Raw genomic sequence first — 17443 nt, forward strand, 5'->3', positions numbered from 1 at the left:
TTTGTGAAATATTTTAAGCTTTAGGGAAGTAGCAGGGGGCTTTTTATCTTTAGAGTTATAAATAAAAAATTCTATCATCAGAGTAAAAAATTGTGTAGTGGGTATTGTGTGGATAATTTGAGCTGATGATTTAAAAAAAACTTCATCATTTTAGTGCAATGTGCTCCCAGACTGGTCAGACTGTAGCAGATCCTGCCTCTAATGTCTTGCAGTGGACTCTGATCAGCAGTTTAATGCAGTCTTGCAGTTGAAATTTTGCCAATGTCCCCATTTAAATGAACACAGTTTAAACTTGCGGGTGGTGGTGGGGCTGATAGTTTGGAGTAGACAGAGGAAATATAATATCCTTTAACTTTGAAAAGATTTTTTTCTATTTTGTCAGTGGCAAATCTGACAAAGGGGTCATGGGATATTAACACCTGAGGGATACTTGAAATATTAACACAGTGTAATTATTGGTAACAACTTTGAAATGCGAACACTCTATTTCAATAAAGCAGAAAACCTCAGAGGCTGATAGTGACACACTGGGGCTTTTTAAATGTTTGTGTGTCCTCTTGTGTCTGTGTCAGTTTGCTCCATCTGATCCTCATATGGTCTAAAGATATGCAGGTTAGGCAAATAAGAAACTCTTCATTTCTCATTGGTTTGAAAGTAAATTTGAACCTTTGTTTGTATTTCATGACGGACTGGTGACTTTCCCAGGCTCCTTGGCCAGTAAGTGCTGGGATAAGCTTTTACTCCCTGTAATTTTCAAAGTTGTGTGTAAAAATACTGCGACAGTGATTCATTTATATATTCTAATGAGGAACATCTCTCACAATCACATAGAAGCCATCGTTTTGAATATGGCACCTGTTGACCCTGCCAGAACATGGATGAATGACATATAAACATAGCATATCAAAATGCTTGGACTGAGTACAAACATTAAGTCTCATCTCTGGCATTGGAACAGGGCCTGTCAATCCCCCCCCCCTTACTCCAGCTTAACTGGAATTTTTAAATGGATGTGCATGATTAATGCGCTAAATGTTTAAGAACTGCTTCCTTCACCAGTTGGCACCAGCAATACTAGTTGATAAAACTAGTTAATATTATTTTATTAATGTATAAAGCAGTTAACTGCTGCGTCTAAGCTGATACACACCTGACCCCCACTTTCTGAGACTGCACCTCCTCTCCCCCTGCGCTTATGTCTGCACCTCATAAAACCAGCACATGTATTTTGATCGAGAAAGTGAAACTGATATGTTACCATTCAGCATGTTGGAATAGACAGGGAAATAAGTAGTTATGAACACCCCTCATTTCCTGCTACTACTTCCTGCTTGTGATGCTTTTCCTTTATATCATATGAATGCAGAAAGTTTTCTTTTTCTGTTGTTCCACTTTGTCGTTTATGTTGTTAAACACTTAATACATACAGTAAACTCATAGTTATAGAGTCTTTTTCCATTTAGGTTCAGGATTGATTGTGCCTTTATGATATATATTTCTGGATTGTCTTTTTACCCTGTAGTATCACTTATGTTTTAACATGTATGTTTTAGATTCGTCTTTATTTTGAGGTGGTAATAGTGAAAAATAAACCAGTAGTAACTTGTCAGAGAGTGAACATGTTGAGACACTCTAACAGAATTGGCACTGCCACGCCACATAAACACTGGCAGTGATTCTTTTGTCTCTGTGTAAAAAGATGGACGCACACTCGCGGCCCTGCATTCCAACAGTATGTGTGTTTGTGCTGTTGTTTCTGGTTGTCCTGGCAGGGGAAGTGAGCAGGCGTTTGGGAGGGCTTTATTTTAACTGTGACAAGGTGGAGTCGCTGCTCTTTCAGTTGTGTAATCATGCGGGGTGCTCTGTTTCTTATGCACCCATAGAACGTGCCTTGTAGGCCTCTCACAACTAAACACGATAAGCATTTTATTCAGCACCAAAAAGCTGCAACGTAATTAACCAGTTTTGTCAGTTCTGTAGGAGCTGGGGTTGCAGTGTGTTTATCCTTTAGTTCAAACTTAAATAATCTGGATCCTTTAGATGGCAGAGTTTTTCTTGGGCAGCAGATTTGCATTTCGTCAAAGCGCGGGGCACACTTTGTTTTTACAAATTAGCGCTTCAACTTTTGCATCTAGATTTGAATAGGAAACCAAAGGTGACCTGAGGATAAGTTAGACCCAAGGTGTCGCACTTTTTGCACTTGTAGGCAAAGACACATTTCTGCCTTGACAAGGTAGACAATAAAGCATTTTTTATTCTATTCTTGTTTTAAAGCTATTAAGTAACCATAATATATTTTGCTATGATTACGTGTGGTCAGTTTCGGAGGAAAATCATGGTTTGGCCTGTGAGAAATGAGAGGGGGGAGAGGGTCGGTACAAAGACTAGGCCCTGTGTGTTTTTGTTGTTGTTTTTGCAGTCAGTGGAAAAAGTACAGTGTTGGGGTATTAATTTGTGTGAACCATTCATCAATCCAGCTGGCCTAGGGTGTGAGACAAGAGACGGATGGAGGGGGTCGAAGACACTGATTGGATATGAGGAGCTGGCTATGTGACATCATTGGGGGTGTTGGTAAAGCACAGTAAACAAAGAGAGAAATGCTTGAAAGGCTCTCTGTGCTGCTGGACAACATGACCGCAACACAGCCAACCCTTGATACACTGGCCCTCACTCAGCCCCACTTTACTTTGCGCTATATAAATGTAATTAAATTAAATCATAGCATTTAGATTACTGTACTTAAAAAAAATTTCTGTTATTTTACTCTTTAAAATAAAAAAGATCTATTTGGCACAACTGGTGGCCTAGGGCATATTTAAGAGATCGTTTGGTATTTTTAATGGTAGATATAACATAATTTCTATTTATTCACAATTAATTTTAACTAATTAATATCCAACTTATCATTCTGAATATTACTGAAAAGATTTTTGTTGTCTTGAACATTCTTTGATTCAATAAATTATTGATGGAAACACTGATGGTTAGATAAAAGGTTTTTTACGGGCCTGAGGTTTGCACAATGTAATATCTACACCTTTGGATTTATATGCAGAGAGCTGTTGACATGGATTATCCAAAATAATGTGCACTTACAACGGCTACAAAAAGGATCTCCCATATTTGAAACTAGTTGGACTATGTTTGGCGATTACACTGAGTAATTTATGATAACAAATACAATTTTAAATAATTATGTTATTTTAGTTGAATAGACGCAGTTGTAATCGGGGTGGACTATAAAAAGCGGATGTGGAGGACATGAAACTCAGTTTGATCTGGCCACACAAGGCAATTTATGAAAACAGAAAACCAACTCTGCAAATACAAAAAGATTCACATGAAAGCACTCATTTTCTGTTACTGCTGACACGCATCACATTTACTGCTTATAAACAAAAAGTAGATTCTCTTTCCAATAGAAATGAACAAATGACTTTTATTATAAGACCTAGTGTGCATGGTTTGCTGCAACACAGCAGCCATGTGACGTGTGTGATTTTTGTCATAATTAGCATATGTATTATTGAGTTATGGCTGTGCGCCATTACAGTGACCTTTGACCACGAAAATCTAATCACTTCTTCCTTGTGTCCAATTGAACGTTGCTTCCAAACTAGAAGAAATTCCTACAAAGCATCAATGTACTATTGTGTTCATGGTGATGGGAAGTATGGAGATAAATGACCATATAAATTACTGTTGTCTTGTTTTATAGGTTAAACATGGAAATCGTTGGTATTACCACTTAAAGAACACAAACAAGTCTTGTTTCAAGTGTTTTTATTTAGGTGCCAGCTGCATATGATTTGCCACAATAAAATTAAATGGATAAAAACTGCACCATGAAACACAGACTCAGATATTTACATGACTTCATAACATTCATAAATGCTCTTACAATGCATGCTACAGCCAGGATACCACTTTTATTCTAGATCACAATGGTTCTAGTCCAGCCAAGAGGAGCGCCAGTAGTAAACTGACCCTTTACCTCGTTCCCTCCCAGGAAAGGCCTTGTACTGTTTCCTACTGGTTGTCACAGAAACACTCATGCTCTGTACTGTGAATACCAGTGAGGAGCAGGCGTGCAGTAGTTTCTCAGCTCAGAAAAATGTTCACACTCATCAGATGAAGCTGTTTAGTGTGATTAAAAAATATGCTGAATACTTCAGGGTTCTACACTGATCAAGAAATTAAACCAGAGGTGATTGTTTGACCCAACGACTCAGAAACTAGGACCCAACTCTGGAAGACAAAATGACGACCAAACAACAAGGGTTTTTCTGTTTTTTGTTTTTTTACACAGCCTGAACCGTACTGAGGTTTTGTGGTTGATGTTGATTTTATAGAGTCTGTTGTCAGTATATACAATGTAGGTTATTGGTTTGTTTGTGGTGGAGATAACAGTTTTTTCTCTGTCTGTTATTGTTTCTGTTCACTGTCCCTAGGAAGGGGACGACATGGCTAAGTAGCTAAATTTGGTACAAAGCAACTCTTTGTTTGAGATCAGTCTGTGTACATATTTTTTTTCTGCAATATTGTTCTCAAACAGTTTTCATAACCGCACATATCGGATATCATATACACGTGTACTAATATTCGATTCATGGCCATTAATGGCAATAATAATAATAATTAGGATAGTAATAATTGGTTATTAATAAAAATTAAAAAAAGCTCCTAACTGATACATTAGACTGTAATATTTTTAATGCATTTGAACCAATTCATATTACCAAAAACCTGTGGGAAACAGGAAACTCAAAAAAAATGTGTTGGTGTTTCTCAAAGCGTTAAATTAATCTTAAGTATTTTGTTGTCGAGTGCAGGTCTACTTGCTTTTTCCAAGGACAGTATATTTCAACTTCAGGCCAACATAGTTAAAAACAAAGATTTTAAGATTTTTAAATAAGCCTTTGATTGAGGATCTATTAAGACTTATTATCCATAATAATTGATTTGACGTTTGGTTTTTACTCGTCGCCTTGGAATGTATTTCTCTCGACCTCCCTTGTCCATTCAGTTCATTTGCCTTGAGAAATGTCTGTGCCCCTGTTTGGAGTAGAACATGCTCATGACATGTCATGCTATACAAGAGTGTTGTTCTTGGTGTGACCCTGCTGCTTTGACTCCCACTGTATTATATCCTAACCTCCACCCTCTGGCCTCTTTCTGCAGCTTCTGCACCAGTCAGCAGCAGTGTGAGTAGACGCCGTGCCCCCTCCTCTGTGACTCCCCTCTCGTGGGAGAAACACAACATCGCTGCCATGTCGAGCATCACCATCGACCCCGAGCTCAAGCCCGGGGAGTTTGTCATCAAGAGTCTATTTGCAGAGTTTGCTGTGCTGGCTGAGAAGAAGATCGAGATGGTGATGGCTGAACCGCTGGTGAGTCCACAGGGGGGTGAATGCTGGTGTCAAGCGACACAGGAAATGAAATTCAATACACAACACGTGATGTGGTCCACACTGCTGAGACAACCTCCCCTCTTTTGCAACTAACCGCCATCCATTTAGCTGCTTCAGAATTAACTGACAAATGTGGGGAAACTGGCATGACAGGCACATAATCTTTATTTATTTGATAAAATAATCAATTGTCATTAGACTGTATGTATTGTTTTCTTCTGTTCTTTTCCTTTCCTTTACATGAGGGTCTTCTGACAGGGTCTTACAAATGATCTCTCCCATAGCTAAATACACACTACTTTGTTTGCATTTGAAAATGCATTTATTCTGTTACGGATACGCCTGGCGTCCACACTACTCAGGAGTTTTAGAGCCGCTAAAACAAGTTAGTTTTAGTTTGAAAATGCCGGGGCTGCATTTTGGTCTGGATGGGCAGAAACACAGATGTTTGGAAGCGATGACATAGACACTCACAAACGGGCACAATGTAGCCTTTGCTGGTTTGCCGGGCTCCTATCACATGACCCCGTTCCACTAGAAAACACCTGGCACAAGGCTCTTCTACCAGTGTCCAACACAACATGGAAAATCAATTAAAAGTGTTGCTGACCCTTTTGTAGAGTTAAATTCTGCATTTTTCGATGATACTGACTACATACATAGGAGACGAGCTGCTATTCAAGCAAACTGCGAGGTCACATGATATATATTTTCAGGTGAGTTAGTATGGACAGGGATTAAAACTGACATGGAGCCAAACACCTGCGTGGAAAAGATCTCTAGTAGATGGATGTAGCCTCAGACACTTATGCACCACAGAAAAACTACTTCTTTCTGTCACGCTTTGTCATCATCAGACCTGCTACTTGTCTTTCAGCAGTTTACTATTATACAAATACCACCAGTATGTCCTCTCATTACACTTAATCTTTCTCTTTCACAGGAGAAACCCCTATCCCGATCCCTTCAGAGAGGGGAAGATGCACAATTTGACCAGGTCAGTCCTGCAACAGCAATGACCAGGGGGTGTAATCTGTATCACATGTGGGTGTATGGATGTATCAGAATCATTTCCAGCTGCAAGAAGGACTCTCTCTCCCTCCTCTTTATGTGTGTATTTGAATCCCCAGCTCCCCCCAATCAATCCCCCCCTCAATGGCCTGTCTGTCCCTCATCTGTAGCTGCTGCAGAACTCTATACAATGGGCCTGCCCGCTGCAGAATGCTTTGTTCAGCACAACACAAAGCCAATGAGGATATGGCGCTATAGATCCAGCTGTCCCCATTGTGAGTGAGGGAGAGAAAATGGGTATAGAAAGCGAGAGTGTAGAATCGCTGTGTCATCCTGGGCAGTAAATCAGCAACGGGTGCTGGAGTGTATCTGCCTGGTGCCATAAGGGCAGGGGGAGCAGTTGCATAACTCTCCTACCTAGCATCCATCATCCACCTCCCTCATTACACTGCACTGGCCCTTATATATATATACACACACACACTCACTAAAAAATGTTTATGCATACTGACCACTTCATCTCATGTTTTGTCTGAAAACTATCCACTGTAATATCGACTCTGAAGTTTTCTGTATTATCACCAAATTTACTGAATGAATGAATTTTTATTTTTCTAATTTGTTCATTTATTTTCTCACTGTTTTATTCAGATGTATTTTTATTTGGTGCGAATACATTTGTGCACAAGTTCCTCTGTGTTTCTACAGTTGCCCATTGTGGCTGTTGAAAAACCAAATAAAGTGTTAATCATTAAGAAATGCAGCTGTTACTGTACAGCAACATAAACCGACTAGAGATCATTGTAAACAGTTGATCTGGGAAGTTTGTTAATCTAAGCACTGTCTGACTTTATTACTGATCCAACCAAAAAGCCAGTGAGGTGTGTGGTGGGCAGACTGTTATTTTTGTTGTCGCACAAATGAAAACCACAGAGCCATGTGTGTTGCTCAATAGTGCATGCACCACACTCACACAAATTGCAATCAATAGCTAAACTATGCCACTCACTAGTTGAGAATATATCTGGTCTATACTCTCCCTGTATGCTACTCAGTTATTGAATGTCCACTTTTAATCTGTGCTTATTGGACACAGTCCTAGTCCTTTTAGTAACGTGACAGGTATTAAATTTGCAGTTACCAAATGTAGAGTATGAAGTTTGTCTGTATGGGTGAATCTAATATTTGTGTGTATTGTTTTTCAGTTAATAAGCTCTATGAGCTCAATAGCAGAACACTGTTTGCCCTCCCTACTGCGCACACTGTTTGACTGGTACCGGCGGCAGAGCGGCACTGAAGATGAGTCTTATGAGTACAGGCCTCGCTCTAGTACAAAGTCCAAAGGGTGAGACGCCCTTCATTTATTTTGTCAGTTTTAAGATGAACTTTGCTCAAAACTTTTGTTAATGCTCTTTTCCCCCTGCTCTGTAGAGATGAACAGCACCGGGATAAAGATTACCTTCTGGAACGGAGGGACTTATCCATAGATTTCATTTTTTGTTTAGTTTCCGTGGAAGTTCTCAAACAGGTGAGCTACCTCACATGTCCCTCTTTCAGTATATGCTGATTTATTGCTCCTGTAAAAGTGTCTTTGACAGCCGGGTTGTTGGGGTCATGTGAATATGTAAATGTTTACATGTTGAAGGGTGAATTCAATGCATCTGCTTGACCTGATATTGACAATATCTTATCTAAGTGCATGTGATTAGTTCCTTTACAGCTTAATATGTCTTATATATCTGCTGAACTTCTTCGAGACAGATTTGGATTTGTGGGTCTGTTTTGCTGTTGTTAAAGTCATACTACAACTACTAAAAACATAACAATGATAACCTTACGTGGACAGCAATACTCTGATATTAATCCTTTTAAAATGATTGTCTGGAAAATACACAAATGAAAACAGCTTTTTCTGGTTATCTTAACCTGAATAAGGAATAAACAATACCAAATTAAGACATGTGGAGTATTAAGTGAATAAACAAATGGCTCTATACCAGCTCACAACTAAGTGTGTTTTTAAGGTGAAACATCGATATCCAAGCACCATTGTGAACTAACCCAGTCTCTGGAGACCAGAGCTTAGTTGTCCTTGGCTTTGCTCCTGCAGGGAGAGTAATGAATAGTAGCAGAGAAAAAAGAATGAAAGCTATCAATGCTTCTAATAAGGCTAATGACTCCACGTTTACGTCACAGATTCCTCTTCACCCAGTGCCAGATGTTTTAGTACATGAAGTTCTGAACCTGGCATTCAAGCACTTTAAACACAAAGAGGGGTAAGTGAGCACAAACACTGACACAAATGAACACTTTATTAAATAGTGCTGATGAATATGCTGGATTTGGTTTTACAGTAGAGAGTCTGTCTGTTTGAATAGACTGGCTCTATAGTCATTATATCATTTTGAAAACTGTATCTTAAATCACATTTAAACCACAAGTGCCTCTTGTTGCTCTGGTGACCAAACGAAGAGAAAACCCATAGTTTTCTAAATAAAAGCTAACATAACAAAACTGCTTCTTTATTGCTAAGGCAAATTAGAATTTGAGATTTAACATATTAACAGTTAACTTAAATATACAAATATAAATAATTCAACGTTAAATAACAGTTTCAGTGCTAAATACAGCAAAAATACTCCAGCTCCAAACTCGTCATCAATTCTCAGTGATGCTCACACACTGCCGGCTGATTTGCACATCGGTTTACGCCAGCGGTCAAACATTGAGCATCCCTCTGCTTTCAAAAGTATCCATGTGTCACCAGGTGCTTCTTTAAGTTTGTAGTGTTCCTCCCTTTACACCAAATAGTTTTTGGAAATGTGCTGCACGTCCTCCAGTCACAATTCACGTCCTACAGTCACAATTCTTTCTTGTGAAACACAGTCACGCTTTCAACCGTTAAACTTTAGGTATTTTGTCGTAGTGTTGACTCAAGTTTGAGGTAGCTGCTAGCTAACCGTGGGCTAATTTTATGTGCTGCCAGACCCATGTAGAGAGAAAGTAGACAGTTAAGTTAATGTTAACTAGACATGGTAGTAATGTTTATGTTGCCTGTAAGCAGAGAAACAATTTAAGAACATAGCTTAGGCACCGAAACCTGCTTTGTGATTTGGTTCTGTTGGATTTCTCTACCCAACCCTATTATTGTTATGCATCAGTGATGATGATAAGCACACGATCTCCATCAATGTACAGGTACTGTGGCCCCAACACTGGCAACGTGCACATCATCGCGGACCTGTATGCTGAGGTCATTGGCATCCTCACACAGTCAAAGTAAGTGAGCTTAATTCTGTCTCTTATGTGAGACCATGGCTACATTTATGTACAACTACACATTCTCAGTCACTTCTCACATCAGAGTGTAAATATGTAAATCTTTGTGTGTGTGTGTGTGTGCTCAGGTTTCAGGCAGTTAGGAAAAAGTTCATCACGGAACTAAAGGAGCTCCGGCAAAAAGAACAGAGTCCCTATGTAGTCCAGAGCATCATCACTCTCATCATGGGCATGAAGTTCTTCCGGGTTAAAATGTATCCTGTGGAGGATTTTGAGGCGTCTTTTCAGTTCATGCAGGTAAATTATCTTCATCATTTATCTACACGTTTGCCAGAGGGTAACCAACAGTAAATGTGGATGATATGAGTATTTGCTTAATTGCGCCAGACATTTTTTTCCCCCCATTCTTGCCCCTTTGTTCAGACTCAGCAGCTCTCCATAGCATTGGCTCATAAAGCTAGATGAGTAACGATCAAAGGTGACGTTTGCCAAGAAGCAAGTGTATGTGTTTTTGGTGCTTTGCCAAGAGCTGTGAATGGGGCAGTAGCTGTTTTCATCAATCCCTACACAGCAACACACCGACTGTACTCTCTTTATAGGACTGTGATTTCTTAATGTATTAATGGAACATGCTGTGCTTTATGTCCACCACCCTGTTCTAGCACACATCATGGTTTCTGCCCTTATACTGATCTTTTAGGGCCTGAGCAGTTTAAGATACTTAGGTTTTGTATTGATGGTTAAGAAACCAAATCCATTATAAACAATTTTGTCTCTTAAAAAGTCATCATACGATTAAAACAATGTTTCTATGCTTCTTTGGCTTAGACAATGAGGGAAAAAATCAATGACATGATGCTGTGATGGTCCTTCTCTTGTCTTGTGAGCAGCATCTCTTAGTTCTATATTAGTGTCCTGATACTTTCCATCACAAGTTAATATCTATTAAATGCATTTATCTCAGAGTGAAGATGTTGGCTTGTTGCCTTGCCTTGATCTTCAGCCATTGTCTGAAACCCTATTTTGAAAACTTTTTTTCAGGCTAAAAGCATGGAAAAACAAGCTAAATAAGTTTCCCATAATGCATTTCACCCTTCCTGCAAGTATTTCTGCTAATGACCATGTATTTCATCAGTCACATGTCTTGAAAACAGGGGAATCATATGAAACATTTCTCTAAAGGTAAAAAGCAAGCAAATGTGTTTAATATACATGCATACATTATATATGAATTTAAAATCCTTGAAAATTCTCTCTAAAATCAGTGCAGTTACAAAAATGCTTCACAACAAAGGCAAATGATTTACACAGAAGCAAAACAGATCCTGCTGGAATGAGGAGTGTGTGACAAATGGGTCATGGTCAGCAGTGTTATTGTCGTAATACTGTTCATGTCAAACTGTACCATCACCCACAAGTTTTTCTGTGTTTGTGTCTATTCTTCTGAACATGTGCGCCTTCTGTGTTTTTTCCTAGGAGTGTGCTCAGTATTTCCTGGAAGTCAAGGATAAGGACATAAAACACGCTCTAGCAGGCCTTTTTGTTGAGATCCTCATCCCTGTTGCGGCTGTGAGGAACATTTCCATTGTTTAGCTCTCTCCATAGATGCATATCACTATATATTTTTGTCCTTTCGAGCTCCATGGTAATAACTTGTTCATCCTCAGGCGGTGAAAAATGAAGTCAACGTGCCATGCCTGAAGAACTTTGTGGAGATGCTGTACCAGACAACGTTTGAGCTTAGTTCCAGAAAGAAACACTCTTTGGTAATAATTCTCACATCCTCGAGTAACATCCTTCCCATTCCTGTCACTATTTAATTCTGCATTAATCCCATTCATTTTGATTATTAGCCATAATATTTTCACTATCCAAGGTAGACTTGCCACAGGCTTACTGATTGTGAAACAATTGAAAAACATGTTAAATGCCCAATCTTATGAAGAACTACACTACCCCGAATCCTCAGGTGTAATAGTGAAGGCTGTGATTGGGGGAGATCGCTGTTACCATAAAAATTTAAACCACAACCACGATAATCATGTTGGCTACAATCCGATAGTTCAGCGTTGCATTACATTTACCACAGATCACCTGTTTTCTGGACCCTGGTTGAGGGTTAAGGACAGAGGATGCTGCACCTTGTTAAGCCCTATGAGGAAAACTTTGATTTGTTAATATGGGCTATACAAATTTGATTTGAATATATGTATATATTTAGTTTTTTTTGTTTGAATGTTTGGACTGACCCTGTCTCTCTCCCCAGGCTCTGTATCCTCTGGTGACGTGCTTGCTGTGTGTTAGTCAGAAGCAGTTCTTCCTCAACAACTGGCACATCTTCCTCCAGAACTGCCTCTCTCACCTGAAGGTACCGTCAGCCTTTACACCCAGCTCTACTTTAGTTAGTTTTTACATCACAGCTCTGGAGAATAGCACAATGACTGTATTGTTCAGATGAAAGTATTTTAAGGGCACCATAATTGGCCTGGTGATGCCTAACTCAGTTAAAACCACACAAGCCATATGACTCATGTTATGAAAGCTAAAATGAAAATTTGGTCTTCTTGGTGGAAGCATGAAGTGACACTAGTTTCTTTAAATTCAAGCTCATAATTTATTGTTTGTGAAATCGATTCACTAAATCAACACATTACCACAATAAAGACGAAATGAGTGATTGATGTTATAATTCTTTATGGTTATTACATGCCTGAGACCACTGATTGAATAGGGGGTGCTCTGTGGTTCTGTCTTAAGATCATAATGTACTTTCCCCTCCATTATCAACAACCAGATCTGGTCAGGAATAGCACTTGATTTAATAATAAAATAAAAGAGTCTTTGTTTTAAAAGGGAAAAAAACTCCATAGCTAATTTATACTCAGTCAACAAAATCCAAACAAAAAACAAGTGTCACTAATATCTATTAGTGAAACCACAACAAATCTCACAGTTATGTTAATAAAATTAACCATCTTTAATCTCATCCTAATGTAATGCACCGGTCATATTACATAATCTCAAGTGCTGTTTCAACTCAGGTCTGTTAATGACTCCTTGTAAACCAATTATGAGCGGATAAACCTACTTTCCTTCTCTCACTGACTACCACGTGGAGCAGATTCAACCCAGAGGCTGATTGACCCAATCACGAATGACTCAATGACCGTCTTTACCATTCTGCATTGATTACCCGCTGCTGGGGATTGTGTGATCTTTCGTTAGATAGGTTTCCATACGTCTCTGTGATGATGATTTCTGAAGGTCCTGAATGGTCGTCTGTCTTCTCAGTGATTTCATCCCAGCTTTCTCTCTCACCATTGTAATTGTTTAAAACTGCAATCAGTCAGTGATTTGCGTGGTGCCACTGATCTGTTGATTGAGTTTGTTTCTGCTCCTTTGTGTGCTAGCCTGACTGTAGGAATGATATCAGAGGTGTAGTGTCCAATGAGTGATTTTAATCTAGTGGCAGCTCTTGAAAAGGTTCATGTAAGGACTGATATTCAAACCGTTTGTTATGGTTAAGTCTCTCTGTTTAGAGTTGGGCTTCACAATTAGGTAATTACTCATTTGATGGTTAAAATAGTTCATTTGAAACTTAGTTAGTTAAAAAGGTGTTATTCATCTCTTTAGTCTCTCTGTTCCCCAGAAGACTCATGTTATGTGTAAACCTCTCAATAATATGCTTAACAAATTACATCATTTGAAGACTCATAATAATAAACATTTGTCATAATGATTTTCAAATTTAAAGTAAAGATGGAGATTCAATTAAATCCATCAAATGAATAGTTCTACATGAGTATAAGGCCGATGTTGAAGATTTTTTTGGGAGATTTCAAGAATTAAGTTGTAATATTACAAGAATCTATGAAACCCCTTTGAACATGACGTAACCAATGGTGACCTCACACTCGACCACAACCAAACATTTCCTCCTCCGCAAGTCTGTTTTTTTCTTCAGAATAGACTCTTAAACAATCTTTTCAAAGTCCAGACAAACTATTCTTGTAAAATTAAGGCTTTATTCTGGAATAAATTCCAAATAGTTTTTTCTTCAACGCTGTCATACTCTATCATACAGTTGAATACAACTTCATTATTTAGATTTTTTCCCCTAGTGTGTAATAAATAGCTCAAAATGTATCACTGCCTGTCTTATCTAAAACCTGATAAATAGTAACAAGCAGTATTATAGTATATAACTAATATAATGTTTGCCATAATTGTGCAGTCCAACTTAAAATTGTGAGCTCCACAGGTTTGAAATAGGAGAAGAGTTTGCATTTTGAGTGTGCTTGACATGGATTTGAATCAACTGCTAATTTGGGTGTTGCTTCTCGTCGGTTTTGTAGGTGAAAAGGGGAATTACATTTTGTTTTCTGTTCCATCCACATTTTTAAATGTCCTTTTCCTCCTTATCCTTCTGTGTTCCCCTCATCTTCCCTCCTGTATTTATGTCTATTTTCTCTTTTCCATTGATTTCCAGACCACAGCATACCTTACTCCGCTTAGCTTTTGCACTTATAAATCATTTTGCTCATTCCATGTAATATCACATCAAATACAAATGGACCGTTACTTATTATAACTTTCATGCCACTAATAAATCCTCAGGTGACATGTTGAACGGTCCATTTTGAGTTTGATTTCAGTAAAACAATAGATGTTTGTACCAACATACTGACAAGAGTAAAGACTCTCTGCACTGCTCTTGTCATATTTGTTTAGGTTCTGTTTTTGGTTTTTGCCTTTAACTTGCATGTGTCCCTCCCCAAACCCTACATTCTTTGTCTCCTGTCATTTGATCTTTCTCTCACATGGACTCGCTCCAGATGCCGTCTAACAACAGCATCCGAAAGCAGATTGAGACGCTGCAGGTGAGTTATCTGGTGTCAGTGACCCACCTGGTGCTCCTCGTCTTTAACGCTCCAGGTTCTCACCAGGACATAGAGGACGGAACAGTGCAGCCTGCATGGCTAATTGGGTAGCGAGTCGTTCTCTGTTGTGATAGTGCTACTGAACTGTTACACAGAGAAAGTAGTGAACTTATTTGAACCACTTTAAACTTGTGTTGTTGCATTAGGCTTCTTTTTGTTGAAGTGGTTTGTGTTTATTAGTAGTGGTGATGAGTATTGTCAGATATTAGATCATGTCTGTGTTTAATAGGGATGCACGAGTTATTAATCAACTGATAGGTATTGAGGGGAAAAAATCTTTCTCATGTGTTCTCTATTTGTATGAGGACTGATACCAACATTATCCTCATGATAACAAGCATATTTGATAAGAGAGGATTCAGCTGTAATTACAAGTTCATGAACTACATGGACCCTGTGGTGTTACAAATTCATGTCTCTGCAATGAACCGAACCACATTACTCCAGTAGTTAGTTTGCAGTAGCATTACCTATCAGACTAAATGAAAACATAACCACCATGGCAATATTATATATAAACCAGTTTCAGTATTGTGCATCCCTACTATTCTTTACCGGAGGAATTTGAAATGTTGACGTTCTCGTAGTGTGGTCTGGTGATAATGCTGCATTTTGTTTCTCTGTTGGAATTGATAACAGTCCGTCTGGCAACAGCCACACTGTGCTCTCAGAATGTTTTGTTGCAGAATAAAGTCCCTGCCACATTGTCTGTTAACATTATATATCTGAGCATTATTAAGTTGTCAATCAATGTGGTTCTTTAAGTATACAGTACTGGAGAGAGAAGTGGATTTTTCTCCATTCTCTGGTAAATTTATATTTAATATACCCTTTGTTTTACCAAGCCAATACACAATCACAGTAATTCAAACATATTTAAATTAAACATGGACGACCACCATGGCAATATTATATATAAACCAGTTTCAGTATTGTGCATCCCTACTATTCTTTACCGGAGGAATTTGAAATGTTGACGTTCTCGTAGTGTGGTCTGGTGATAATGCTGCATTTTGTTTCTCTGTTGGAATTGATAACAGTCCGTCTGGCAACAGCCACACTGTGCTCTCAGAATGTTTTGTTGCAGAATAAAGTCCCTGCCACATTGTCTGTTAACATTATATATCTGAGCATTATTAAGTTGTCAATCAATGTGGTTCTTTAAGTATACAGTACTGGAGAGAGAAGTGGATTTTTCTCCATTCTCTGGTAAATTTATATTTAATATACCCTTTGTTTTACCAAGCCAATACACAATCACAGTAATTCAAACATATTTAAATTAAACATGGACGAGTAAAGAGTGATTGGCCACTTTATCACCATTATGAGATCAGATACATTCAGGCAAATATCTATTGTGATATATATACCTTACAGTAACTGAATAGGGATCACCCCCATACAAATATTTATTTGATTCACAAAAACCAGATCATAAAATGGTTCATAGATGATAGCACACATGCCTGATTTTTTCCTTCTTCATAAAGATCCCTGCATTACTTCTTGAGAAATTCATAAAAAAGTCAAAAAAGGCCCTAAAAAGCTCACAATGTAAAGAAGGTTAAAGAAAAAACCCCTTGACCCATCCCATGATCTGGAGCCACACAAAAATATATTGGGTTCTTCCCTGACCCAGACCACATCCTTCTGAATCTCGTGGTAATCATCTTTTTTTGCAAAATAATAATAGACGAACAAACATCCTTGTCCGATGGTAATAATTAAATAATGATAAATCACAATGTCAAAACTATGACTTGGAGCAGTCCTACTTGAAAGACTGTTTGTTTGTGCACATTGGTCTAGTGTTCTGTGTCACTGCTTTGTTGTGTTGCAGATGAAAATATTAAACATGGTTACAGAACTAAAAGGGACTAATATCTTAAAATTGAAACTATTTTCTTGCTGTCCCTTAAAGTTTTTTTTATCCAGGTTTAAAAAGGTCTGTCTCTGACATAATGGAACTGCCGCCTGCTCCTTTTATGGTATCGCATGTTTACGTCAAGCTATAGCGTGATGTGCTCATGAGCCTTTCCTCTGTGTCAACCCAGTAAGAGGTGTCGGGGATAATCTGGGGGCAGGGCCACAATGATCTGTGCTCTATCAGTGTCATAGTGAAGTTACTAGATTGAAAGCAGCATGTTTTATAAAACTACTTGTTTATTAAAAATTGTTCCACATCAGAATATGGACATTCAATGTTTTATTTTCCAATAGGTGCTAAATTCAATTTTGGTTAAAAGCCCATCATCAGGGTGAAGCTGACATATGGAAATCCTCGGACCATGATGATCACATGCTCTGTGCAGGGCTGCTCACAGGATGACTCTGTGTGTATCTCAAATACGGATTTTCAGTATTGCAGGAAACTTAACTGAATGTCCTCTAGTCCAGGACATAATTACATAATTTTTATTAAAATATAAAAGTTTGCCATGTATTTCCATGACTTAAAGAGAGTATATCTAACAATTCTTCATTAAAATTTCATGTTTTATTTTTTTAACTTCATTGATTTTCAACAGTGTTCAAACAGAGAAATCCCCAACTTCATTCACTTTTAATTGTTGTATCTGCTTTTTTTGTTGCTTTGTTCATCTCTGTTATTACTTCAGGGGAAAATGACATATGACAAAGGAAAAACATACTGCTAGCCAGTTAGCCACTCGGCTGGTTTTTCCTTCCACTGTTTGTATTGGTCACTCGTAATGGATCCTGATTTTTTTCATTGCTGTTGTCTGGGTAACGTGACCAGACATTTATCATGTTACCTCATGCGGGAACTTGATTTGCTCC

At 38.4% G+C, this 17443-nt stretch overlaps 1 protein-coding gene across 22 annotated transcripts in view; it reads left to right on the forward strand.

Annotated features, from left to right (window-relative positions):
* fryl (furry homolog, like) overlaps positions 1 to 17443 on the forward strand; it is a 70474-nt gene that overhangs the window by 19444 nt on the left and 33587 nt on the right. For 12 of the 22 annotated variants that reach the window (XR_011240664.1, XM_020080776.2, XM_069522417.1 and 9 more), the window contains 11 exons: positions 5182 to 5390; positions 6355 to 6408; positions 7628 to 7767; positions 7854 to 7950; positions 8619 to 8698; positions 9621 to 9701; positions 9830 to 9998; positions 11178 to 11270; positions 11369 to 11467; positions 11968 to 12069; positions 14537 to 14581. Coding sequence is in view for 21 of the 22 variants with exons in the window: in XM_020080770.2 (XP_019936329.2) it covers positions 5182 to 5390; positions 6355 to 6408; positions 7628 to 7767; positions 7854 to 7950; positions 8619 to 8698; positions 9621 to 9701; positions 9830 to 9998; positions 11178 to 11270; positions 11369 to 11467; positions 11968 to 12069; positions 14537 to 14581 (1169 nt within the window). In the remaining variant the exon portion in view is untranslated. The remainder of the gene's footprint in view (positions 1 to 5181; positions 5391 to 6354; positions 6409 to 7627; positions 7768 to 7853; positions 7951 to 8618; positions 8699 to 9620; positions 9702 to 9829; positions 9999 to 11177; positions 11271 to 11368; positions 11468 to 11967; positions 12070 to 14536; positions 14582 to 17443) is intronic. The other 10 variants (XM_069522418.1, XM_069522419.1, XM_069522420.1 and 7 more) reach the window with 1 other exon arrangement.

Source organism: Paralichthys olivaceus, chromosome 3 (genome assembly GCF_024713975.1).
Source record: "Paralichthys olivaceus isolate ysfri-2021 chromosome 3, ASM2471397v2, whole genome shotgun sequence".
NCBI classification, from domain to species: domain Eukaryota; kingdom Metazoa; phylum Chordata; class Actinopteri; order Pleuronectiformes; family Paralichthyidae; genus Paralichthys; species Paralichthys olivaceus.